At 32.6% G+C, this 26491-nt stretch overlaps 2 protein-coding genes across 2 annotated transcripts; both read right to left on the bottom strand.

Moving 5' to 3' along the window:
* Positions 1-5089: 5089 nt before the first annotated feature.
* Positions 5090-7805, bottom strand: LOC18102495 (3-ketoacyl-CoA synthase 20). The gene is made up of 2 exons (XM_006378304.3): positions 6879-7805; positions 5090-5942 (listed from the first exon to the last, which is right to left on the bottom strand). The coding sequence occupies exons 1-2, from the start codon at positions 7668-7670 to the stop codon at positions 5160-5162; spliced, it is 1575 nt and encodes a 524-aa protein (XP_006378366.3). The 5' UTR covers positions 7671-7805; the 3' UTR covers positions 5090-5159.
* A 7680-nt stretch (positions 7806-15485) lies between these two features.
* On the bottom strand, positions 15486-18252 carry LOC18109426 (3-ketoacyl-CoA synthase 11). The gene is made up of 2 exons (XM_006387645.3): positions 17308-18252; positions 15486-16366 (listed from the first exon to the last, which is right to left on the bottom strand). Exons 1-2 carry the CDS (start codon positions 18097-18099, stop codon positions 15584-15586), a joined length of 1575 nt encoding a protein of 524 aa, XP_006387707.1. The 5' UTR covers positions 18100-18252; the 3' UTR covers positions 15486-15583.
* Between the last annotated feature and the right edge of the window lie 8239 nt (positions 18253-26491).

Here is a 26491-nt window from a genome sequence, read left to right as displayed (position 1 = left end):
TTGCAGCAAGAAAGCATTAAGGTTCATCAGCTGGACACAGCTAAGAAAAGCATGAAAGCATGATGGGATATATTCATAAATAGTGCAGAAACAGTATAATTCATCTTTTCAACCATGGACGGTCTCCCACGTGCACAGAAATTTGATTAGACATTTGTCAAACCTCTTTTTATCAACGCAGACAGGCAGCAGCCTATATTTTGTTCTTTGCCTTTGGGTGCTAGCGTTGGAAAACATATATTCAAAGAGAAATTTCTTTTCTTAGCAGTGGTAAAATTGTTTCCTTACCGGATGACGTTCATGGTAAGGTTTTGCCTGCAACAAGCAGAGCACCAAATAATCATTGACAGATTATTATTTCCAACAGGAGATCTTTGTTCTCAGCTCACTCTTGAACAGAAGAAATGTTCTCTTGGTATGTTGACAGCACAATACTAAAAAACAAGGTCAATAGCATCGGCAATTAGAAACGAAATATTTCAAATGTAAATTTAGCAACAAATTAGCAACAAATTATATATATACTAATTTTTTAATATTAGCAACGGATTTAGCAACAGAAAATTAGTTATTAAAAAATAAATTAATATATTAAAAATTAGCAACGGATTATCCGTTGCTAATTCAAAGGCACGGTTTACAATGACTGTGCTGATAAAGAGAAGAACAAAATTTGAATTATATATATATATATATATATATATATATATATATATATATAAAAAAACAAAAAAACACCCCACACGGTATATAATTGGTACAGGTATATAAACGAAAAAACACCCGGGAGAAGACAATTAATTACTCCAACTCAAAATCAAACAACTTTCATTCTCCATATAAAAAACCCTAACCCAATCGATTTGTCCCTTTCTTCCTTTTCCAGAAACCCACCCCTCCTCTGTCACTTTCTCTTAAATTATTGTCCAGGAACATGTAATTCCAAAACATCCCTTTTTAATAACCCCACTTTTGCTTTCTTTAACTTCTTCTGTGTTGTGCTCTGAAGAACCCACTTGCAAAGGACGGAACCCACTTGCAAAGGACGGTGGTGTGCTCCCACTTGCAAAGGACGATGTTGTGGTGTGCTCCCACTTGCAAAGGACGGTGCTCCCATAAATTTAAATGAATTTATTATTATATTTAATTGTATTGTAGGAGAATTACAAAAAAGAGATGATTTCAAGATATGGAGCTGATCGGGAAAATCATCCTTCATTTGATGGAGCAGCTTGGTGTGTGACTATAGGAGGAGTTACAAATGATAGAATATATGGTGCACCTGGTATGCCAAAATCCATGGTTAGTACGAGTGCTTCATCACAATCCTATACGATGGAGTCAACACCTCCTAGCTCATCAGTTCAGGCATTGAAAGAGCAAATAAAGGAAAGAGATGGTCATATTTTATCATTATAACAGGAGATGACCTCAATCAAAAAATTTCTTAGTAATATGGGATACCAAGCTTGGGCATCAAATATGGACCAAGGTATGTCGGCACCTATGGCTTCATCTATGTCGTCACATGTGGCTCCACAGATGACGACACCTATGTATCTCCCGTCTAATCCAGTATATCGACCTAGGCCTCGACCACCATACACTGATCCCACCTTATGATGGTCAGCATTGTTTTGGTTTGTTTCCACCACCACCCCAATCACCATCTTTATGATAGAACATTTTTATTAAATTGTGACTTATCTATTTTGATGTAAGTTTAATGAGATTTAGAAATTTATTATGAAATTTATTTTTATTTGCATTATTATTTTTTATAAAATAATTTCTAGTATTAATTTATGTTCTTTATATATTTATCTATAATTTTTTAAATATCCACAAATAATTAAAAAAAATTCAATAGATGGGAAAAATAATTTAAAAAATTCGGACAAATCAGTAACGGATCAGCAACAAAGTTTCCATTGTTGATTAGCAACGGATCAGCAACGGAATATCCGTTGCTGATTTACATAATCAGCAACCGAATTTCAGCAACGGATAATCTGTTACTAAAAAATCAGCAACGAATAATCCGTTGCTAAAAAATTAGCATCTATTATTTGCATCTGAAATTATCCGTTGCTAATTCTGTTGCTGAGTTTTATCAGTAACAGATTTTAATATTATCTGCAACGGACTAGTTAGTTGCTAATAGGCTTTTTTTTTTTTTTTTTAGTTTCATGTGAAAGGTCAGAAGCTCAACTTTCTGCCCTCCAAAGACGTCAAGGAGTGGTAGACCAGAAAACAAAAAGATATATATACACTAAAGAATAGCAGACCAGGAACTGATCAGAAAGTAACATTTATGCATCTACTCTTATCCACTCAAAATTAGAGATTCAAAGAACTTGGTCGGTGCGATCTTTTTATCTTTCTAGTTAACTTTAACAGACATCCAATCATTTATTCAAACAATTTCCTTAAGAAATCTGAAACTTTTCTACTTCAGTAAGGATTCCCTATAGACGTCAAGGGGAGAATAAGATAGTTAACCATGCAAAAACAGGTTTATATTAGGGTATTGAAAAGATTAGGTTAAATTTGGATGTATAGCAAGGGCAGAAGGCAGGCCAAAAAGAGCATGTATACAGGCTGTTATGCTGCAAGGTATGATGGAATTTAACTTTCAACAATACATTTAACATGTTAAATGATGTCAAGCAGTAGAGATAAGTCTCTATAATGGTGCAGAAACAATCATATATCCTTTGGTAGTGTTTGTGATTGTTATAACGGTTATTTTTTGAAGTTTTTTTTGCTTGAAAATACATTAAAAAAATAAAAATTATTTTTTAAAAAAATTATTTTAAAAAAATTATTTTTGACAATAACACATCAACACAATCTAAAATTATAAACAAATTAATTTAAAAAAAAATTTAAAACTTTTTAAAAATACTTTTTAAATGTAAAACAAACACCCTCGAATTCTAAGATATGAGTTTTGAAAAAACATAATAAAAATAATAAGAAATTTTACACATGTTGTGAAGTTTAAGAAAATAAGGTGTTGAAGTTTTTTTTTTTTTTTTTACCAACATAAACGTATTCTTGTACTAGGATTGGAACTTGAATATGAAATGGAATGATGATAGTCGAATCAAAGTTTTGTAAGTACACTTTGCATCTGCCATGTTTTCAAATAATGAAAAAAAAAACATAGAAATGTTCGAAATCGCAACCAACATGTTAATTCAAACAGTGACTATTATATAGAACAAAGTTAGAAATGCAATATAGCATCTGCCATGCTGTCTACTCGGGTCGCAGAAACAAGTGATTCTGAATAGTTACATATAAATTTATTATAAATAAATAAAGATTTTTCTCAACAGATTATACAAATGGCTTAATATATATATTTATGAACTAATTAAATATATCTAACTTTAAGAAAAAGTTTAGTCATGCCAAACTAAAATAGCTGATTAAAATGACCATAACATTTTATCTGACTGGTGGATTGCGCTAAAAATTTTGTAAGAGTTTTCAGAGACTGTTTTTCCTATAACAATTAATATATCATTGTGTGGACCTTTACATCTTTAGATATTAAAAATCTCACCGAGACCCCTGGTTTTCACAATTTTTATGATTTTTTTTATTATTTCCAGATTTTATACCTTTTTCCTTTTTAATTTTGGATTTTTTTGTTTTCTAGTTGAGATAGAGTTTTACAAGCTTAATTCATAACTTTTTCAAGAGACAAGCATCTTTATGAAAAAATAAATTTATGAATTTAGGATTAACATCTATCATCCTTTTCACTCATAAAATTTTTTATATTCTTTAATTATAGTTGTCATATGCTTTCGCCTGACGAATTCTAAAAAAATGATATTACCGAAGTGCTCTGACAATATGAAGCAGCGGAAATTATTAATCGATGTTAGTAGTTGTATATTTCAAATTGGTTTTAAACTTCTTGGTATTTCGAATAGTTTTGGAAATTGCAGGAGATATTTAAGATTAAGGAGGCAGAAGTTATTCGAGAAGGGCAGAGTCCACCCGATCGTGATTACATAATGATAAAATGTCCAAATGCATCAAATCTGGACATGAACACACTATCAAGTCTTTATAAATGACAGTTCATTTGCTTATAGCAATTATGAATAAGAAAGGCTTAAGATTTCTTTTTATGATTGGGCTAGTATGTTTGGTAGCCTATCCAAACCCATGTATAATTGGGATTAGTGATTGGTCGAGTCCAATAACATTGAGTCTGATAATCTTTCTGGATTTATGTATATTTGAGCTCAACACTTAACTATATTTGTTGCCCTTGGTTCTTCTCAATGAGGATCCAAGTAAAAAAAACATATATGAAAAATATTAATCCATCATCCTCCCAAGTCTTTGTTTGTTCAATACAAGGCCTTGTCTTTCAATTGAATTCTAATAACAAATTGCTTCAGCAGTCTAGAAACAAGTTGATTCTCTAAAACGGCAGATCCTCTCAGGTAATTTATCAACTTGATTTAACCTGTTAAACCCGCGACTCGGGTCATGAGATCTGGATAACTTAATAAAAAGTAAATTGAAATAAATTATGAAATTCAATCCTCAACAAACATTATGTTGAAGGATGTAATTAAAATTGAAAAATCGATTAAAAAAACAACTTGAGTTAACTCGGATTAACCTTTCAAACTCGTGACCCGAGTTATAAAATGAGGATAACATCATAAAAAGCAAATAAAAAAAAATCATGAAGCCTAATTATCATTCAACTCAATGTTAAAAAATAAAATTAAAGGAAAAAATTGCCAATTAATTGAGTTAACCGGTCAAACTCGCGGTTCGGGTCATGAGATTGGAATAACCTCATAAAAAATAAAGTAAAACAAATTTTGAAACACAATCCCAAATAAATTTAATGTTGTTGTAATTGAAATTGAAAAAAAAATAGATTAAAAAAGTAAAACTAAAAGAAATAAACAAAATATTATTTAAGAGAATAATATTTTGTGTTTAGAGATAAAGTATCTCGCTCTTTTTCTTTTTTTTCTTTTTGTTATTTTGTTAATATCCTACCAAGGGTTTTTCTTTTCTTACTTCTTTTCCTTTCTTCTTCATAAATCGCACATAAATTCACTTATATTTAACAATCGATCCATTTTTTATAAAAAAAACAAAAAGAGAAAGATTCAAGAGGCGATGGGCACCACTTTAGGCACATGAACAGGGAATTCATCAATTTCATCAACCCAAGGATTCTTCTCTTTTGCCGGATTGATTGTCCTCAATGCATGCCACACCGCACTGTTACACTTGAATCCTGAACCGAAAGCAATCTGCCAAGTTCTATCACCCTTCCTAATTCTCCCTTTGGCCTCGGAGTAAGCCAATTCATACCACAAAGAGCTACTAGAAGTGTTACCGAACCTATAAAGAGTCATTCTTGAAGGCTCCATGTGCCAGTCAGAGAGCTCCAGATTTTTCTCTAGTTCATCTAACACAGCTCTCCCACCAGCATGGATGCAGAAGTGCTCAAAAGCCAACTTGAAATCAGGAATGTACGGTTTTATCTTCATTTTGAAGATCTTTCTTCCTACTAAAGTAGCAAAAAATAGGAGTTGCTCTGACATGGGAAGGACTAACGGCCCTAGTGTTGTGATATTGGTTTTAAGGGCTTCTCCAGCAACAGCCATGAGGTCCTTAGAAAGCGAAACACCAACTCTTCTGGTGTTATCCTCTTTTTGGAACACACAATTGTAACACTTATCATCAGCCCCCTTGTGTGTTCGAACAGTGTGGATTAGTTGATACTTTGAGCGGCGGCGATCGGATGATCGGTTGGAGAGAAGGATAGCAGCACCACCCATACGGAATAAGCAGTTGGAGACAAGCATGGACCGGTCATTACCAAAGTAACAATTAAGAGTGATGTTCTCCATACTGATCACTAGAGCATAGGAATTGGGATGCACCTGTTACAACAAAAAGTGAAACACACTATAGGTTATCTCATTAATTGCACAGCTTCTGAAACACGTGTTGCAATATTTAACAGAGAAATGATATTCTCCATCCTGATCTTTAGTTCATAACATACAACTTGTATATATCTGCAGAACCCAACTTGCAGGTGAGCTTCATTTTCATGAAAAGAGTATTAATCACACAGCTGGATATATCTCAAATGAATATTCCCCGCATCAACTCAGCCGGAGGACCACTCTTTTTTGTTGGTGCTTTCTTTTCTTCTATTTATGAAGGGCGTCTATAAACTGCTACCTAAGCTATAAATGCTTTGAAACATCATTTTCCCAGACCTGAAGTAGTTGTGTGGGACTATCATTTATTGTTCGAAGTCTACATTTTCTTTTTTAATTAGATTACAACTCCCGTCTTTAATTCAAACTCACTATACATATAGGCTTATCACTTAGTATTGATGTCATTTTAATTCAAAGTTGATGATTCCGACCCGAACAGGTGTATATTTTTTAAATTATTATCTTACTTATAATGAGTAGGGTGTGATTCCGATCTAAAACCCGTCTGTAATCTAACCAAAAGTATATTTATATGCATTAAACGCGGCGCGCGTATAATATTTTTATTATTATTATTTAAAATATTTGTGTATTCTTCAAATATCTATTATCTATTTCAAAATAATAAATAATAGATAGATAATATCCATGTATGAATACTTGAAATGGCATGTTGTCACCTAAGAATACCAGCTGGACATCTTGTGGATGCCACGATATTATTTAGGGAACTGCTCCCTTTGTATCAGATATCCATAAGTATCATGCTCTTGTCAGTTGTCTCCCCATTCTAGAGACTAATTAAGAAGAACAGATTAAAGAATTTAACTTTAAAAAAAAATAGGAAGGATGTTCAAGTTTTCATACCTGCAGTAGCTGCTTGGCAAGATCAATAGAGATGAGCCCCGCACTGCAACCCATACCACCAAGATTATAGCTCAATATGTTCCCCCTGAGTCTGTAGTGATTGACTACCATGGCAGAGAGAGACGGGGTTGGATTGAACAAACTGCAATTCACTATAAGAATGCCTATCTCCTTAGCTTTAACCCCAGTTTTGGCCAAGAGCTCATCAATGGCTCCAAACATCACCATCTCAGCCTCCTTCCTTGCGTCCTCCATGCCCGGCCTTGGTGTGATCCGCATCACTGCCTCAGGGAAGTAAGTATTTTGTCCTAAACCAGACCTCTCAATAATCTTCTTTTGAAAGGCTAAGTTCTCTTCACTGAAGCTGCCTGCTAGTACTGATTTCTCCATGAAAGTCTCTCTGGTGCACATTCGAGCGGGTTCGGGCTTGTAACATGCAAAATCCAACAAGTATATTTTTCTAGGACGGCTGGTGAAGTAAAGAGTAGCCAAGAAAACTAGAAGGCCTGAGCTAACAGTTACTGAGACAAAATTGAATTTGAGGTGGTTCCAAAGCTGGACGAAATCTTGGATGGTAAGAGTTGAAAGATGAGCTGATGCAATGAATAGGAGTGGAATAAGCAGGAGAAACATGGCATTGGATATTAAGTAATGATAACCAAGTTTCACATATTTGAGTTTAACTGATAGAAGAAAGTTTGGGAGGGTGTTTCTCTTCGTTTCAGCTGGTTCACTATCATGAACCGTGACTGATTCTGGTCCCAGTCTTTGTTTGCTCTGATCCTCTGCCATTTCCGGGGCACTTATTAAATACCCTAAAAAAATGGAAAGTCTTGGCCTGAATGCACGAAAACGAAGAGGCCCCAGAAGGCTATATGGAGAAGGAGAAGGAGAAGGAGAAGAGAGAAAACTGGGTTGCCGAAAGGGAAGAAATGTATTGGGTTTTAAAGAGAGTGGATCGAGAGAGAGAGAGAGAGGGTGGTTCTCGGGAGGATGCAACTACCCCAACGAACTTTTAATTGCTAACGCGCCATGGCATTCAATTTGCCAACCACGAAAATACAGGTATTCATTTTGTACATAAATAAAATACTATTTTCTTTTCATGTTTCCTCAATTAGGTCAGCTTGAGCAAATCTAATTTCGAACCTTGCCACTCCTACCTATAGTGTTAAAATGAATGAAAAACTGATTAAATCAAAAAAATAAAAAGAAAATTAAAAAACTGAAAAAAAAAATTAATTAAATCGATTAAAATTTTAAAAAACTAACCGGTTCAGTTTGATTCGGTTTTATAAGCCTAAAATCAAAAAAATCGAACCAAACTCAAACCGAAAAAAAACATGGAAAAAACCAAGGCAAACCGGAAAAAAACCGAGCCAAAACGAAAAAATCAAGTCAAACCGGTTTGAAGCAGTTTTTGTCCTAAAAAACCGAACCGAACTGAAAGCGGTTTGTTTGAACCGGTTTCAGTTTTAGTTTTTTTGTTTGAAAAAAGACTTTTGGTTCGGTTATTTTTTTTATAAAAACCGAATTGAACCGAAAATGATTACCCCTAAATATTTATAGCCTGATACGATTATATAATTTCTGGTCATGTGCGCATAAATATGAGCACGTGTGAATCACACAAAAAGGCAAATTACAATTATACATGCATATGCACTGGAATCAAATTAAACAATTAACAATACTCTAAAAAGCGTGGTAAAGCTTTCTCCTTATCTTTTATTTTTATTATATTAACTTTTTTGTTTTTTTTGTTTTCTCATGATTGACTTCTTTTTTAAAAAAAATTTGTATGTTTTTTTCAAAATTATTTTTGCTGATTTTTTTTAATATTGAACTGGTTGAGAATTTAGCTCTGTCATTAAAAAAACATTATGGATTGCTATAATGTTTTCCTGTATAATTTTTTTTCTTTCCTTATATGATTTTTTTTTCAAAATGATCCTTTTTTATTATTTTTTTTAATATTGAGCTGGTTGAGAATTTAGCTTTGTAGTTTTTTTTATAAAAAAAACATTGTAGATTACTATAGTATTTCCCCCACATGGTTTTTGTTTTGGTACAATATTTCTCAACATGTTTTTTTTCAAAATTATCTTTGTTGCATTTTTTTTTAATATTGAGCTAGTTGAGAATTTAGCTTTGTAGTTTTTTTTATAAAAAAACATTGTAGATTACTATAGTATTTCCCCCACATGGTTTTTGTTTTGGTACAATATTTCTCAACATTGTTTTTTTCAAAATTATCTTTGTTAAATTATTTTTTTAATATTGAGCTGGTTGAGAATTTAGCTTTAGCTTTCCCCACATGTTTTTTTCTTTTTTTTTTCTTTTTTTTTGCTTTTTTGTTTTTTTCATAAAATTATCTTCTTTTTTTGTGTTTTCTTTAGAATTATTTTTGTCGATTTTATTTTTTTAATATTGAGCTGATTGAAAATTTAGTTTCATAGTTTTTTTCTTTAAAACACTGTGGATTGCTAAAGTGTTTCCCCACATGATTTTTTTTATTATGATTTTTTTTCAAAATTATCTTTATCGATTTTATTGTTTTTAATAGTGAGCTGGTTGAAAATTACAACTGTAGATTTTCTCATGAAATACTATAGATTGCTACAGCGTTTTCCTCATAGTTTTTTTTTCCTTTCGTTTTTTTATGATTTTTTTTAAAATTATCTTTATTGATTTTATGTTTTAAATATTGAGTTGGTTGAGAATTACAATTGTATATTTCCTCACAAAACACTATAGATTGTTGCAGTGTTTTCCTACATTATTTTTTTTCCTTTTGTTTTTTTTTATTTTTTTTCAAAATTATCTGTCCATTTTATTTTTTTAATATTAAATTGGTTGAGAATTTAGCTTTATAGTTTAATTTTTTTTGAAAACATTGTGGATTGCAATAATGTTTCTCCATATAATTTTATGATTTTTTTTACAAATCCATGACAACGCACAAGCACGCCATAAGCCCACAGCAACGCGCGAGCATAGCAACTAGTAGTGTGACTATTTTATATTCTCCTAATCCCTTTTGCGTTTTAAAAATATTTTAAAAAAAATAAAATTTTTTATTTTTTAATTATTTTAATTTCGCTGATATCAAAAATGATTTTTTAAAAATAAAAAATATATATTATTTTAATATATTTCTAAATAAAAAACACTGTAAAAAATAACCAAAATCCCACATAGACATGTTTCTAAACAGTGAAACAGGGCAATGAATCGTCGACCGACTGGGTGTGTTTGGTATTGTGGTAGCTGTTGTGGTTGTGGTTTGAAAAAAGTTGTTTTATAAAAAGTACTTTTAGTTGAGGTTGGTTTGGAAAAATATATGTTTGGTTAAAACTGTGATTGAAATTGAAGTTGAACACAAAGTAGTTTAATGTGTTTGGTTAAAAAATGTTTTTCAAATTGAGGTTATAAAATAATTAAAAAAGACATATTAATATTGATGGTTTTTAATTGAAATATTAACAATTTAACTACTGTTATTACATCATAAAATAAACAATACTTTATATAAAGTATTTTTATTGTCAGATTAAACTATATTCAATTTCATCATATATGAAATCTATTCAATAAGGACTATAGTTTTCATGGTTTCCTGAGCGTGCAACAACATAAGGTTAAATATCATCAGGAACAAAATTGGGATTGCGATCAAATTCTGCAAATGCTACGCCATCATACGATCTCCTTCAAATGTAATTATGTAGTGCCATTGAATCATATTAAACATTAGTTTTTCAAATAAAACACAATATTGAGAAAACATTTTGGATTTTTTTTTATTTTACTGGGTCACATCCGGTTCAATGCATTTAGGTTTGGGACGGACCCGGTTCGATGCATTTAGTTTTGGGCCGGACCGGGTCCGGCCCATTAACAATGGAGCTGATCTCCACTGTTCACGTAGCTGAACAGTGGAGACATGGAGAAGTGCAGAAGAAGAAGAAGAAGAAGAAGAAGAAAGAGAAGGAGAAGGGGAAGGGGCGGCGACCCTGGGCGATGGTGAGGGAGTTGCGCTCCACTGTTCTTCAACGTGAACAGTGGAGACATGGTGCAGAAGAAGAAGAAAAGGAAGAGGAAGAAGGAGAAGGAGAAGGAGAAGAAGGAGAAGGATAAAGGGCGGCGGCCCTGGGCGGTGGTGAGGGAGCTGCGCTCCACTGTTCTTCAACGTGAACAGTGGAGTCTCCATTGTTCACGTTGCAGAACAGTGGAGACATGGTGAAGAAGGAGAAGAAGGAGAAGGAGACAGAGAAGAAGGAGGGGAAGGGGAAGGGCTGGTTATTCCTCTGCTGCAAGGCGCGCCATTGTTACTGTGTTGTAACACAGTTGCAACAAAAGCAGCCCCAAACTGGTTCGAAGAAGGAGAAGAAGGAGAAGGAGAAGGAGAAGGCGAAGAGGAAGGGGAAGGGGAAGGGCTGGTTATTCCTCTACTGCAAGGTGCGCCATTGTTTATTATGTTGTAACACAGTTGCAACAAAAGCAGCCTAAGAAATCACTAGAAACCAAAGTCGAGGTCAGTAGAGCGTTAAAGATTCCACTCAAGATAAGGCATTAATTATTAGTTTGATCTAGTTTCGTTGTCGAGCCTCGCTGCGGGTACAGAGTACAAGTGTCAGCAACATTTGGCAAGTTATAAATAATTTATTTTTTAAAAAAAAATGTATAAATTCATAATAAAACCAAGTTTACTCGTTCAAGGCAAAATAAAAACACTACTATTTAATTTCTTTTAAAGCGAGAACATTTTAAACTAACATTGGCGTCATGAAAACTCATTAATCCGATCATGAACTTACTTGTTCAGGTTTAATTAATTTTATTTTTTAAAATTAATTTTTTGAATTATATAATGTTAAAAGTAGAAATATATAAAAAGCACTTGTATCTTTAATTATATTGAAATCGCCTCAACAAGGATTCCTTTCTGCGATGATGAGAGTTGATGGTGTACCATCGACGTGGCTCCAATAACCCTTTTTTTTACGTCTCTCCCTCTTTTATCTTCTCGGTTTGCGTGCTTCATTTCTTTTTGTTTTTTATTTTCTTTAGAGACAAGACTGCTAATGAGGGCTGTCATTTTTTTAGATGTCAATTCTAGTCCCATCATTTTTAATCTTTTGAAAAACATAAATTTTGAACCTTTTTTTTTTTTTTTGCAAAAACAAGAACTTATTAAATATCAAGATATTTTTTTTACACTTTCACAACACATGATTAAGTTCATCGAAACAAACCATTAAAGCCAATATTAAATCGATTCAATATAAAAAGATAAACTTGAAAAATAAAAAACTTCATGACTGAAAAAAAAGTGGGGGAAAAGCACTGTGCAAATAGAGTGTGAGTGTGAACTGGCAAACACCGGGCTGTTCTAGTGTTTTGTTAATTAATGTTAACTTTGAAGTCAACAAACTGACATTCAAGAATACTACCAATATATAATTTTCTCCCGGTATTAATTGGCCTTAGCTTTCACCCTTCTAGTTTTAGAGTTTGAAAATTCTCACTGAAATTTAAATGTTCGGGCTATTTCGAGTGTACAGACGTAACAAAAACTGGTCCCAGAAAGCAGCCCTAGTGAGCCTGTAGCGGAGAATACGATTGAAACTGTTGGTATTAAAAAAATTTATTATTTTTTAATTTTTTTATATTTGATATTAAAAATAATTTTTTAAATATAAAAATATATTATTTTAATATATTTTTAATTAAAAAAATAACGGCTACTATTAGAAAATAATATAAATTATATCTTGGGATTTCACCTAAAAGCTTAAGTTTTTAGATTAAGATGGTTCTTTAACATGGTATCATAGCATTGATAATCATGCAGTCAGAAGTTCGAATCTCACCATCTCTATTTATTTGATAAAAATTAAGCACAAGGTAAAGTGAATTTGTGTAAGTTTCAAGTCTAAAAGGGTTTTTACTTGAGAAAATATGTTAAAAAATAATATAAATTATATTTTAAAATTTTATCTGAAAATTTAAATTTTGAGATCGTTATTGAATATACCGTAAAAATATAAATGAAAACGTAAGATAATCGGATCCTAGGACAACATGATCTATTGTAAACACTAAATGATTTGACATTAACTTTTAAATATTGTACATCGTAAGATTGATGAGGAAACGTGTGCATTACCTAAACCATCTAAAGCTTGGTTAGATACGCATGCATCAAAACAGATGCGATGGTATGGAATGGAATGATGATCAGTCGAATCAAAGTTTTGTAAGTACACTTTGCATCTGCCATGTTTTCAAATAATAATAAAAAAACATAGAAATGTTCGAAATCGCAACCAACATGTTAATTCAAACAGTGACTATTATATAGAACAAAGTTAGAAATGCAATATAGCATCTGCCATGCTGTCTACTCGGGTCCCAGAAACAAGTGATTCCGAATAGTTATATATAAATTTATTATAAATAAATAAAGAATTTTTTTTTAAAACAAATTATATAAATGGCTTAACATATATATTTATAAACTAATTAAATAGATCTAAGTTCAAGAAAAAATTTGATCATGCCAAACTAAAATAACTACTTAAAAGGACCATAATATTTTATCTGACTGGTGGATTAATGCGCTAAAATTTTTATAGAAGTTTTCAGAGACTGTTTTTCTTATAGCAACTAATGTATCGTTGTGCGGACCTTTAGATCTGTAGATATCAAAAATCTCGCTGAGATTCCTGGTTTTCATAATTTTTATGATTTTCTTTATTATTTTCAGATTTTATACTTTTTTTCTTTTTAATTTTGGATTTTTTTTTGTTTACTAGTTGAGATAGAGTTTTCAGTCTATTTAAAGCTTTGTAACTTTTTCATGAGACAAACTTCATTATTAAAAAATAAATTTATGAATTTAGGATTAACATCTACCATCCATTTCACTCTTAAAATTTTTTATATTCTTTAATTATAGTTGTCATTTGCTTTCGCCTGACGAATTCTAAAAAAATGATATTACCGAAGTGTTCTGACAATATGAAGCAGCGGAAATTATTAATTGATGTTAGTAGTTGTATATTTCAAATTGGTTTTAAACTTCTTGGTATTTCGAATAGTTTTGGAAATTGCAGGAGATATTTAAGACTAAGGAGGCAGAAGTTATTCGAGAAGGGCAGAGTCCACCCGATCGTGATGACATAATGATAAAATGTTTTTGGTGAAAAATCTGGTTTGGTATCGTTTTACAGACCAAAAAAACTATATCAACGACCCAGTTCTACTAAGAAAGAAAGAGGTGGAAGAAATTAAAGAGCATGTTGTCAAGTCATTTATAAATACTCGACAGCAAGCAATGCATTGACATGAACACACTATCAAGTCTTTATAAATGACAGTTCATTTGCTTATGGCAATCATGAATAAGAAAGGCTTAAGATTTCCAGTACTCTCGTTATCTTTTATGATTGGGATAGCATGTTTGGTAGTCTACCCAAATCCATGTATAATTAGGCTCGGTGATGGTCGAGTCTAATAACATTGAGTTTGGTAACCTTTCTGGATTTATGTATATTTAGGCTAACACTTAACTATATCTAATGATTATTGCCCTGGGTTCTTCTCAATTAACTATATCTAATGATTGTTGCCCTGGGTTCTTCTCAATGAGGATCCAAGTAAAAAAAACATATATGAAAAATATTAATCTATCATCCTCCCAAGTCTTTGTTTGTTCAATACAAGGCCTTGTCTTTCAATTGAATTCTAATGATAAATTGCTTCAGCCGTATACAAACAAGTTGATTCTCTAAAACGACAGATCCTCTCAGGTAATTTGTCAATTTGATTTAACTTGTCAAACCCGCGACCCGGGTCATGAGACTTGGATAACTTAATAGAAAACAAATTAAAATAAATTATGAAGCTCAATCCCCAACAAATATAATGTTGAAGGATGTAATTGAAATTGAAAAATCGATTAAAAAAACAACTTGAGTTAACTCGGATTAACCTTTCAAACTCGTGACCCGAGTTATAAAATGAGAATAACATCATAGAAAGCAAATAAAAAAAATCATGAAGCCTAATTATCATTCAACTCAATGTTAAAAATGAAATTAAAGGAAAAAATTGTCAATTAATTGAATTAACCGGTCAAACTCGCGGTTCGGATGATGAGACTGGAATAACCTCGTAAAAAAAATAAAGTAAACCAAATTATAAAACTCAATCTCTAAATTGAATGTTGTAATTCAAAATGAAAAAAAATTAAAAAAAATAAAACTAAAAAAAATGAACAAAATATTATTCAAGTGAATAATATTTTGTATTTAGAGATAAAGTATCTCGCTCCCTTTTTTTTTTTTTAATTTGTTAATATCCTACCAAGGGTTTTTCTTTTCTTACTTCTTTTCCTTTCTTTTTCTAGATTGATTATCCCACAGCAGAGATAAAGTATCTAGCTTAATAAATGTTTTCGAGCAAACAAAACAATAAAGGAATGTTAAACTCTTCAACCATCTTGCACATGAATGACATTCATTGACTAATAACAACTAAAACACTACTTCTCGAAATAATAAGAAGAAGAAGAATAGAATGTAACCAAAGAACAGAAAAGGAGAAAATAGGCAATGGCCACTTCATATATCGCACATAAATTCACTTACATTTAACAATCGATCCATTTTTTATAAAAAAAACAAAAAGAGAAAGATTCAAGAGGCGATGGGCACCACTTTAGGCACATGAACAGGGAATTCATCAATTTCATCAACCCAAGGATTCTTCTCTTTTGCCGGATTGATTGTCCTCAATGCATGCCACACCGCACTGTTACACTTGAATCCTGAACCGAAAGCAATCTGCCAAGTTCTATCACCCTTCCTAATTCTCCCTTTGGCCTCGGAGTAAGCCAATTCATACCACAAAGAGCTACTAGAAGTGTTACCGAACCTATAAAGAGTCATTCTTGAAGGCTCCATGTGCCAGTCAGAGAGCTCCAGATTTTTCTCTAGTTCATCTAACACAGCTCTCCCACCAGCATGGATGCAGAAGTGCTCAAAAGCCAACTTGAAATCAGGAATGTACGGTTTTATCTTCATTTTGAAGATCTTTCTTCCTACTAAAGTAGCAAAAAATAGGAGTTGCTCTGACATGGGAAGGACTAACGGCCCTAGTGTTGTGATATTGGTTTTAAGGGCTTCTCCAGCAACAGCCATGAGGTCCTTAGAAAGCGAAACACCAACTCTTCTGGTGTTATCCTCTTTTTGGAACACACAATTGTAACACTTATCATCAGCCCCCTTGTGTGTTCGAACAGTGTGGATTAGTTGATACTTTGAGCGGCGGCGATCGGATGATCGGTTGGAGAGAAGGATTGCAGCACCACCCATACGGAATAAGCAGTTGGAGACAAGCATGGACCGGTCATTGCCAAAGTACCGATTAAGAGTGATGTTCTCCATACTGATCACTAGAGCATAGGAATTGGGATGCACCTGTTACAACAAAAAGTGAAACACACTATAGGTTATCTCATTAATTCCACAGCTTCTCAAACACGTGTTGCAATATTTAACAGAGAAATGATATTCTCCATGCTGATCATTAGTTCATAACATACAACTTGTATATATCTGCAGAACCCAACTTTCAGGTGAGCTTCATTTTCATGAAAAGAGTATTAATCACACAGCTGGATATATCTCAAATGAAAATTCCCCGCATCAACTCAGCCGGAGGACAACTCTTTTTTGTTGGTGCTTTCTTTTCTTCTATTTATGAAGGGCGTCTATAAACTGCTACCTAAGCTATAAATGCTTTGAAACATCATTTTCCCAGACCTGAAGTAGTTGTGTGGGACTATCATTTATTGTTCGAAGTCTACATTTTCTTTTTTAATTAGATTACAACTCCCGTCTTTAATTCAAACTCACTATATATATAGGCTTATCACTTAGTAATGATGTCATTTTAATTCAAAGTTGATGATTCCGACCCGAACGCGTGTATGTTTTTTAAATTATTATCTTACTTATATAATGAGTAGGGTGTGATTCCGATCTAAAACCCGTATGTAATCTAACCAAAAGTATATTTATATGCATTAAACGCGCGCGCGTGTATAATATTTTTATTATTATTATTTAAAATATTTGTGTATTCTTCAAATATCTATTATCTATTTCAAAATAATAAATAATAGATAGATAATATCCATGTATGAATACTTGAAATGGCATGTTGTCACCTAAGAATACCAGCTGGACATCTTGTGGATGCCACGATATTATTTAGGGAACTGCTCCCTTTGTATCAGATATCCATAAGTATCATGCTCTTGTCAGTTGTCTCCCCATTCTAGAGACTAATTAAGAAGAACAGATTAAAGAATTTAACTTTAAAAAAAAAAATAGGAAGGATGTTCAAGTTTTCATACCTGCAGTAGCTGCTTGGCAAGATCAATAGAGATGAGCCCAGCACTGCAACCCATACCACCAAGATTATAGCTCAATATGTTCCCCCTGAGTCTGTAGTGATTGACTACCATGGCAGAGAGAGACGGGGTTGGATTGAACAAACTGCAATTCACTATAAGAATGCCTATGTCCTTAGCTTTAACCCCAGTTTTGGCCAAGAGCTCATCAATGGCTCCAAACATCACCATCTCAGCCTCCTTCCTTGCGTCCTCCATGCCCGGCCTTGGTGTGATCCGCATCACTGCCTCAGGGAAGTAAGTATTTTGTCCTAAACCAGACCTCTCAATAATCTTCTTTTGAAAGGCTAAGTTCTCTTCACTGCAGCTGCCTGCTAGTGTTGATGTCTCCATGAAAGTCTCTCTGGTGCACATTCGAGCGGGTTCGGGCTTGTAACATGCAAAATCCAACAAGTATATTTTTCTAGGACGGCTGGTGAAGTAAAGAGTAGCCAAGAAAACTAGAAGGCCTGAGCAAACAGTTACTGAGACAAAATTGAATTTGAGGTGGTTCCAAAGCTGGACGAAATCTTGGATGGTAAGAGTTGAAAGATGAGCTGATGCAATGAATAGGAGTGGAATAAGCAGGAGAAACATGGCATTGGAGATTAAGTAATGATAACCAAGTTTCACATATTTGAGTTTAACTGATAGAAGAAAGTTTGGGAGGGTGTTTCTCTTCGTTTCAGCTGGTTCACTATCATGAACCGTGACTGATTCTGGTCCCAGTCTTTGTTTGCTCTGATCCTCTGCCATTTCCGGGGCACTTATTAAATACCCTAAAAAAATGGAAAGTCTTGGCCTGAATGCACGAAAACGAAGAGGCCCCAGAAGGCTATATGGAGAAGGAGAAGGAGAAGAGAGAAAACTGGGTTGCCGAAAGGGAAGAAATGTATTGGGTTTTAAAGAGAGTGGATCGAGAGAGAGAGAGAGAGGGTGGTTCTCGGGAGGATGCAACTACCCCAACGAACTTTTAATTGTTAACCCGCCATGGCATTCAATTTGCCAACCACGAAAATACAGGTATTCATTTTGTACATAAATAAAATACTATTTTCTTTTCATGTTTCCTCAATTAGGTCAGCTTGAGCAAATCTAATTTCGAACCTTGCCACTCCTACCCTATGGTGACAACAAAGCAGGCAACGTGTCCGGTTGGGCCACACCTGCCGAGTGGTTGATGCCGAGCCGTATTTTCAATATAAACGACTGTTGGTAAACAATATCACAGTTTATCTCCATATATTTATCAGACATATATTCTTATCTTAAAAGAAAGAAAGAAAGATATTAGGTGTCCAAGTTATTATTATAAGTATTATTATATCTATGTTAATGGTCGACTGTGGGCAGATCAACGAGCATGATATTTGACTACCTTCTTCCTCTGTTTTCTATTTTTCTCTCCTTTTCATTCGTCTACTTCAGATATGGTGCGTTAGGGAAAAGGAATGCCTGTGAACACATATCTAGAGAGAGAGAGAGAGCGGGGGGGGCAGATTGCCTGATACGATTATATAATTTCTGGTCATGTGCCCATAAATATGAGCACGTGTGGATCACACAAAAATGCAAATTACAATTACACAAGCATATGTATGTATGTATGTATGCACTGGAATCAAATTAAACAATAGTATGAATATTTTATATTCTTCTAATTTCTATTTGTTTTTTAGTTTTAAAAATAAAATTCAAAAAAAATAAAAAATTTATTATTTTAATATATTTTTAAATAAAAAATACTTTAAAAATTAACTAAAACCTCTCTCATCAGACACGCTTTCAAACAGTAAAACAGGGCAATGAATCGTCGATCAATAAGAAATCACTGGAAACCAAAGTCGAGGTCAGTAGAGCGTTAAAGATTCCACTCAAGATAAGACATTAATTATTAGTTTGATCTAGTTTCGTTGTCGAGCCTCGCTGCGGGTACAGAGTACAAGTGTCAACAACATTTGGCGAGTTATAAATAATTAATTTTAAAAAAATTCATAATAAAACAAAGTTTACTTGTTCAAGGCAAAATAAAGACACTACTATTTAATTTGTTTTTATTATAAAACGCGTGAATAAAACACTGTAACTTTTTACATGTTTTTTTTTTAGCTTTTGTTCCTTTTTGTTTTTACATGTTTTTTTTTCTTTTTATTTTTCAAAATTGACTCCTTCTTCTTCTTTTTTTTTGTTTTTTTATTTTTTTTTCAAAATTATCTTTGCTAATTTTTTTAAATATTGAACTGGTTGAAAATTTAGCCATATAGTTTTTTTCTTTAAAACACTGTAGATTGCTACAATATTTCCCTATATGGTTTTTTTTGTTTTTATGATTTATTTCTTTTTTTTTTCAAATTAGTCTTTATTGATTTTATTTTATTTTTATATTGAGTTGGTTGGGAATTTAGCTTCGTAGTTTTTTCAAAAATAACATTGTGGATTGTTATGGTATTTCCCCCATATGGTTTTTGTTTTGTTGTAGTGTTTCCTCATATTTTTTTTGAATTTATTTTTTAATATTGAGATAGTTGAGAATTGAGCTTTAACTTTTCTTATGTTTTTTTTTCATTTTTTTGTTTATTTTTCAAAATCATCTTCTTCTTTTTTTTTGTTTTATTTTTTTTTCAGAATTGTTTTTGTCAATTTTATTTTTTTACTACTGAGCTGATTGAGAATTTAGTTTTTTAGTTTTTTTCTTTAAAACACTGTGAATAGCTACAGTATTTCCTCGCATGGTTTTTTTTAAAAGATTTTTTTTGTTTTTTTTCAGAATTATCTTTGTCTATTTTTTTTTTTCATATTGAGCTGATTGACATTTTAGCTTTGTAGTTCTTTAAAACACATCCAGTGTTTCCCCACATGATTTTTGTCTTACTACAGTGTTTCACCACATGTTTTTTTTAATCAATTTTTTTTTCAAAATTGTTTTTATCGAATTTATTTTTTTCATATTGAATTGGTTGAAAATTTAGCTTTGTAGTTTTTTTAAAAAAAAAAACACCGTTGATTGCTATAATTTTTCCCCACATGATTTTTTTGTTATGATTTTTTTCAAAATTATCTTTATCGATTTTATTATTTTTAATATTGACCTGGTTGAAAATTACAACTGTAGATTTCCTCATGAAACACTATAGATTGCTACAGTGTTTTCTTGCATGGTTTTTTTTCCTTTTGTTTTTTTTTTGTGATATTTTCTAAAATTATCTTTGTTGATCTTATTTTTTTAATATTGAGCTGGTTGAGAATTACAACTGTATATTTCCCCACAAAACACTATAGATTGCTACAGTGTTTTCCTAAATGATTTTAATGTTGAGCTGGTTGAGAATTTAGCTTTAACTTTCCTCACATGTTTTTTTTTTCATTTTTTTCATTTTTTTAATTTTTTTTCCAAAATTGTCTTCTTCTTCTTTTTTTTTTTTTGTGTTGTTTTTTTCAGAATTGTTTTTATCAATTTTATTTTTTTTAATATTGAGCTGGTTGAGAATTTAGCTTTGTAGTTTTTTCCTTTAAAACACCGTGGATTACTACAGTGTTCCCCACATGGGTTTTTTTTTTCTTTTTTATGATTTTTTTTTTAGAATTGTCTTTGTCGATTTTATTTTTCTCATATTGAGCTGATTGAAAATTTTGCTTTGTACTTTTTTTTCTTAAAAACACTGTGGATTGCTAAAATCATTCCCCATATATTTTTTTTTATTATGAATTTTTTAAAAATTTTCTTTGTCTATTTTATTTTTTTAATATTGAGTTGGTTGAGAATTACAACTATATATTTCCTCATGAAACACTATAGATTGCTACAGTGTTTCCCTGCTTGGTTTTTTTCCCTTTCATTTTTTTTCTGATTTTTTTAAAATTATCTTTGTCGATTTTATTTTTTTTAATATTGAGCTATTTGAGAATTTAGCTTTGTAATTTTTTCCTTGAAAATATTGTGAATTGCAACAGTTTTTCTCCATATAAATTTTTTTTTTATTTTTTTTCACAAACCCACGATAACGCATAAGCCTGCGGCATCACGCGGGCATGACATCTAGTTACTTTTAAAGCGAGAACATTTTAAACTAACATCGGCATCATGCAAAACTCATTAATCCGATCAATTTAATTAACTTTATTTTTAAAATTATATAATGTTAAAAGTAGAAATATATAAAAAGCACTTGTATAAAATTTAAAGAAAGAATCAAAGAAAGATAATACAAAGAGTTGTACAAAAAAAGAGCGTTTACTGATTAAAATTTTTTTTTATAATTTTATTCAAAAACATGTAAAGATTAAAAGATGTTTTATGAGATAATACTTCATAAAGTTTTTAAATTTATTTATTTTGATAAAGACCAATTAGGACAGACATCTCAAACATTTTTCTAACTAATTTATTGTAATGAGTTTCAATTTTGGCGGCTAGCTTCGGTCTCGTCCACCATGTTTTTAGATTCCGATCATCAGGTGGTTGAAAATTTAAGTTGTGGGATTTTACCTTAAAAAAAGTCGTCCTTCAGCCTATTTTTAACATTAAAAAAACACCCTGAAACATAAAGGAAACAATTTCCCAACCTAAAATAACCTTAACCGAGTCCAAAATACATCAAATTAAACTGAACAAGTTTTCTTTTAAGTGAAGAAAACATGGTTGGCACTCAATGTGAAAAAACAAATGTTTGGCCCTTCATTGGGCTTGGACGGGAAGGTATTTGAGATTGAATTAAAAAAATACTACAGAATCAGAAACTAAATTGATCGAAAAAATGTGTTTGGTATGTGTAATACACCATCGAGTAGAGAAGGCCGCTGCATTAAGGAGACATGTGTAGCTTTCTCCTAACTTTAATGACAACCATCTTTAATGATATTGAAATCGTCTCAACGAGGGTTCTTTTCTGCGATGACGAGAGCTGATGGTGTACCATCGACGTGGCTCCAATAACCCATTTTTTTACGTCTCTCCCTCTTTTATCTTCTCGGTTTGCGTGCTTCATTTCTTTTTGTTTTTTATTTTCTTTTGAGACAAGACTGCTAATGAGGGCTGTCATTTTTTTAGATGTCAATTCTAGTCCCGTCATTTTTAATCTTTTGAAAAACATAAATTTTGAACTTTTTTTTTTTTTTTTTTTTTTGCAAAAACAAGAACTTATTAAATATCAAGATATTGTTTTTACACTTTCACAACACATGATTAAGTTCATCGAAACAAACCATTAAAGCCAATATTAAATCGATTCAATATAAAAGGATAAACTTGAAAAATAAAAAACTTCGTGACTGAAAAAAAAGGGGGGGGAAAGCACTGTGCAAATAGAGTGTGAGTGTGAACCGGCAAACACCGGGCTGTTCTAGTGTTTTGTTAATTAATGTTAACTTTGAAGTCAACAAACTGACATTCAAGAATACTACCAATATATAATTTTCTCCCGGTATTAATTGGACCCTTCTAGTTTTAGAGTTTGAAAATTCTCACTTAAATTTAAATGTTCGGGCTATTTCGAGTGCACAGACATAACAAAAACTGGTCCCAGAAAGCAGTCCTAGTGAGCCTACAGCGGAGAATACGATTTAAACTGTTTGTCTTAAAAAAATTTATTATTTTTTAATATTTTTATATACTAATATTAAAAATAATTTTTTAAAAATAAAAATGTATTATTTTAATATTTTTTTAAATTTTAAAAAATCACTGTTACAAATACAAATGAAAACGTAAGATAATGTTAAGCGTTAGCTCAGGTCAGAAGGATAAACCCTCCCTGCCTGGCTGGCTAGCTAACAATTTTCTAGGTGCTTAACTTACTTGCCAATGGACACGAACATCAATTACCCGTTAATACAACCATGCCAGAAAACCAGATTATAGGCTTAGATAGATGGCAAATGCCCTGAGAGTGGACCACAATATTATTTTTAAGAACCCAACTTATTGTTCTTGGCACAACCTTTTTTATTTTTATATTTTGAATGACAAAAACGACCCTCGAACCCTCGGTCAACTCCATTAATTCTTTCCAAACCTTTCCTCATGGGACCGATCATCTACCCAGTCATTTGATGTGCTATGAAATGGTATCTATTTACAATGTGGTCTGTTGAGATATTCTGGTTTTGCTGCCGCAGGCCACAGAAGCCTGAAGTCTGGGTTGCTTCACCCAAAAGAATTGAAATTGAACAAATCTTTCTCCAATGCCCACCAACTGTTTGCGAAATTTACCACATGAAACTGCAAGGGGGTTTAGGCACAATTGGTAATGCTGCTCTTGATATGTTGACAGAACTTCAAAGGATATTCGTGGGATTTTCTTTCCAAGAACCCCCGAGTTCTTAATGAGGTTTTAATTAGCTGAAATCGATTGTTTGATATAGCAAAGTCAGGATTCGTTTGAGTGGTGATTGAACCGATCTTAATCGAGAAAGGTTTTGAATTCTTGTGTTGATTTAAACAAGAAAGATAGATACCTGAAAGATAGAGGGGCGGGACTTGGGATCGGAGATGAGGCTTGCTGGAGATGCTAGGAGGCACGGAAATAAATTGGGCAGGACAGGTTAAAAACTTTGCTATAACAGGTGACAAGGGTCCCCCACTGCTCATATTCTGTGAGGGAGACAGTTTAAAAGAGGGGTCATTTTTGTCAATTGGCATACAAAAAAAAATAAAAAAGGCTGTGCCAATGGACAAAGACAACAACATCCTCCCCTTGTAATTATTATTAATTCAGTGGGGAAATGTCATCTGGGGCATTTCCGTGTATAACAAGAGAATGCAGGGTAGTTGAGGAATAGCGCACTCCAAGAGGCGATAACTGTACCTCAGAATCGCTTTGATGGGTTGTGTCAGGGGCTGGCAACAGCTATAGCCGCTGCCGTTTGACCAGAAAAGATAACTCGTCTCTAGCCGTCAGTTTGTCTCTTGAAAATTGCGTGTCAAAGATTTGAGGCATTTTCTTCGAAACCTCTCTTAAATGCTGGACCTTCCAACCAAATAATACCGCCCGCCCAGATTGACATTCACACCTTTCCAGCGTATTCATTCCACACCCACCACGGCGTACCGGTTTGTTGTGAAAAATCTTGAGCATAAATTTTTTGGCCCCTCGAGCCGTGCGCATGGTAACCAAGAAATTCAGCTCGCACGAGACACCCGCCCCCCCCTTCTAGTTTCTTTGTTTCTCTGTGCTTCCAGTGTGAACATTTTTATTGGGCGGCAATTATCCAATTTTTGTCCTACTCTTGATCATGTGAATCTTCAAGATTTATGATTCCCTGGCCCATCTCTTCGCTTCTTCAACCTACCGTTTAAGATTATTTATCTTCGTTTTCCCTTTTGGGTTTTATAGTCAAATGAAAGGCAACCATTCCAGGTTTCCTATAAAATATTAATTATTAGCCTAACCTGAAGACAAGACGGCCACTACAGGGAACTGGATATATTCAACCACATTTTGAAACGTTGGGCACGCCAAGCATGTCAAGATCAATTGCTACAAGAAAGGGTATTAAAAAAAACAGTAAAATTAAATGGATGATTTCAACAATTTCTTGTGCGGTCAGAATAACATTTTAGCTCTTAAAATCTCACTCCTGGTTAGTCCTTTTCTTCTTTTTCATAAAAAAAAAGTCGATTAATCAGCAAGGACATTCTTAATGTTTTTTTTTATAAATGGAAATCGCTTACTTGTCTGGTAAAAAAAGGTGAGGCTAATTACTGGTCTGGTTCCGTATATTAGATGAGAGAGCAGACCTTGCCTTCATTTTATCCCTAATAAATCAAGCAATGTGGGACCCACCATTTACTTTCCTTTTCCACCTCCTCCTCGATCAATAAGATTACTACGGAGGTAACCATCTAGATAGTGGTCCAGTGGTAAAAACTTGAGACCAAAAGGTTTGATTCCTCTGTGATCTCAGGTTCGAGCCCTGTGGTTGCTCATATGATGGCTACTGGAGGCTTACATGGTCGTTAACTTCAGGGCCCGTGGGATTAGTCGAGGTGCGCGCAAACTAGTCCGGACACCCACGTTAAACTAAAAAAAAAAAAGATTACGGAGGTTTAGAGGTGCCTCCAATGGTATTTGTTTATACAGCAACTTTTACTTTTAAAGTAAACTAAAGAGATCGCATGATAACATAATATTTTCAGAATTTGATCGCAATCCCAATTTTGTTCCTGATGATATTTTACCTGATGTTGTTGCACGCTTAAGAAACCATAGAAACTGTAGTCATTGTCAGTTGGATTTCGTACGTGATGGAATTGTAGATAGTTTAATAGAATAATAAAAAATATTTTATATATAATATTATTTATTTCATGATGTAATAACAATATTTAAATTAAAAACCATATATATATATATATATATATAACCTCAATTTGAAAAGTATTTTTAACCAAACATATTAAATTATTTTTTATTCAATCTTAATTTTAATTATATTTTAATCATAATTAAAATAATTTTTTAAAAAATAATTTTTTTTAAACTACAATCATAAAAATTACCACAGACATAGGAATCAAGAATATCCCAAGCCTCTGTACGTGACGACGGAGGCTCTGTTTTTGCTACCATTTAAGGATGAAAGACGAAAAAGATGCCGGATCTCATTCAGGATGGTCGCAACAAAGATAGAACATAGCCTTGGCAAAACAAAGAACATGTGCTAGATTTATTTTACTCGAACAACCAAAGATGCAACATTCAATAAAAAGGGGAGGGGTTAGTTTTAAATAAAAATAAAGAGCAGCATGCTGCTCAATTACTAGCACCCCATCGTAATTTTAATTAATTAATTAACAAGAAACTAAAACACTTGATAAAAGAGTACTTTCCTCACTTTAGCCCTATAAAAACATCCACTAACTTAACAATTAAACGGTTATTACAAAGATACTTGAATTTTGACTTTCATTTTGAATAATTAAATGATTTAATTAGCATTATAAATAAATAAAAACAACCTTTTAGTCTTTTTTTTATTTTCCACGCTCAATTAAATTATTAAACTATCTTAGAAAACTATAAAAATAAAGCTTCCTTCCAAGGGTTTTTTCCTATTTCTTTGTTTTTTTTATAATCAAGTTGATTTAAGGATAAATCTTTCACAAATATAAAATATTAATATAAAAAAAAAATGGTTGGCCAAAGTACAA

This window comes from Populus trichocarpa, chromosome 10 (genome assembly GCF_000002775.5).
Source record: "Populus trichocarpa isolate Nisqually-1 chromosome 10, P.trichocarpa_v4.1, whole genome shotgun sequence".
NCBI classification, from domain to species: domain Eukaryota; kingdom Viridiplantae; phylum Streptophyta; class Magnoliopsida; order Malpighiales; family Salicaceae; genus Populus; species Populus trichocarpa.
Note: the sequence above shows the minus strand (reverse complement) of the source record. Positions and strands in the feature narration are given on the sequence as shown.

What these genes read in the sequence shown, in the direction of transcription:
- LOC18102495 (XM_006378304.3), bottom strand. Translation starts at nt 7,670, where the DNA reads ATGGCAGAGGATCAGAGCAAACAAAGACTGGGACCAGAATCAGTCACG. An exon ending in TTGCCAAGCAGCTACTGCAG is followed by an intron (nt 5,943 to 6,878) that starts GTATGAAAACTT and finishes TTGTTGTAACAG; the next exon opens with GTGCATCCCAATTCCTATGC.
- LOC18109426 (XM_006387645.3), bottom strand. Translation starts at nt 18,099, where the DNA reads ATGGCAGAGGATCAGAGCAAACAAAGACTGGGACCAGAATCAGTCACG. An exon ending in TTGCCAAGCAGCTACTGCAG is followed by an intron (nt 16,367 to 17,307) that starts GTATGAAAACTT and finishes TTGTTGTAACAG; the next exon opens with GTGCATCCCAATTCCTATGC.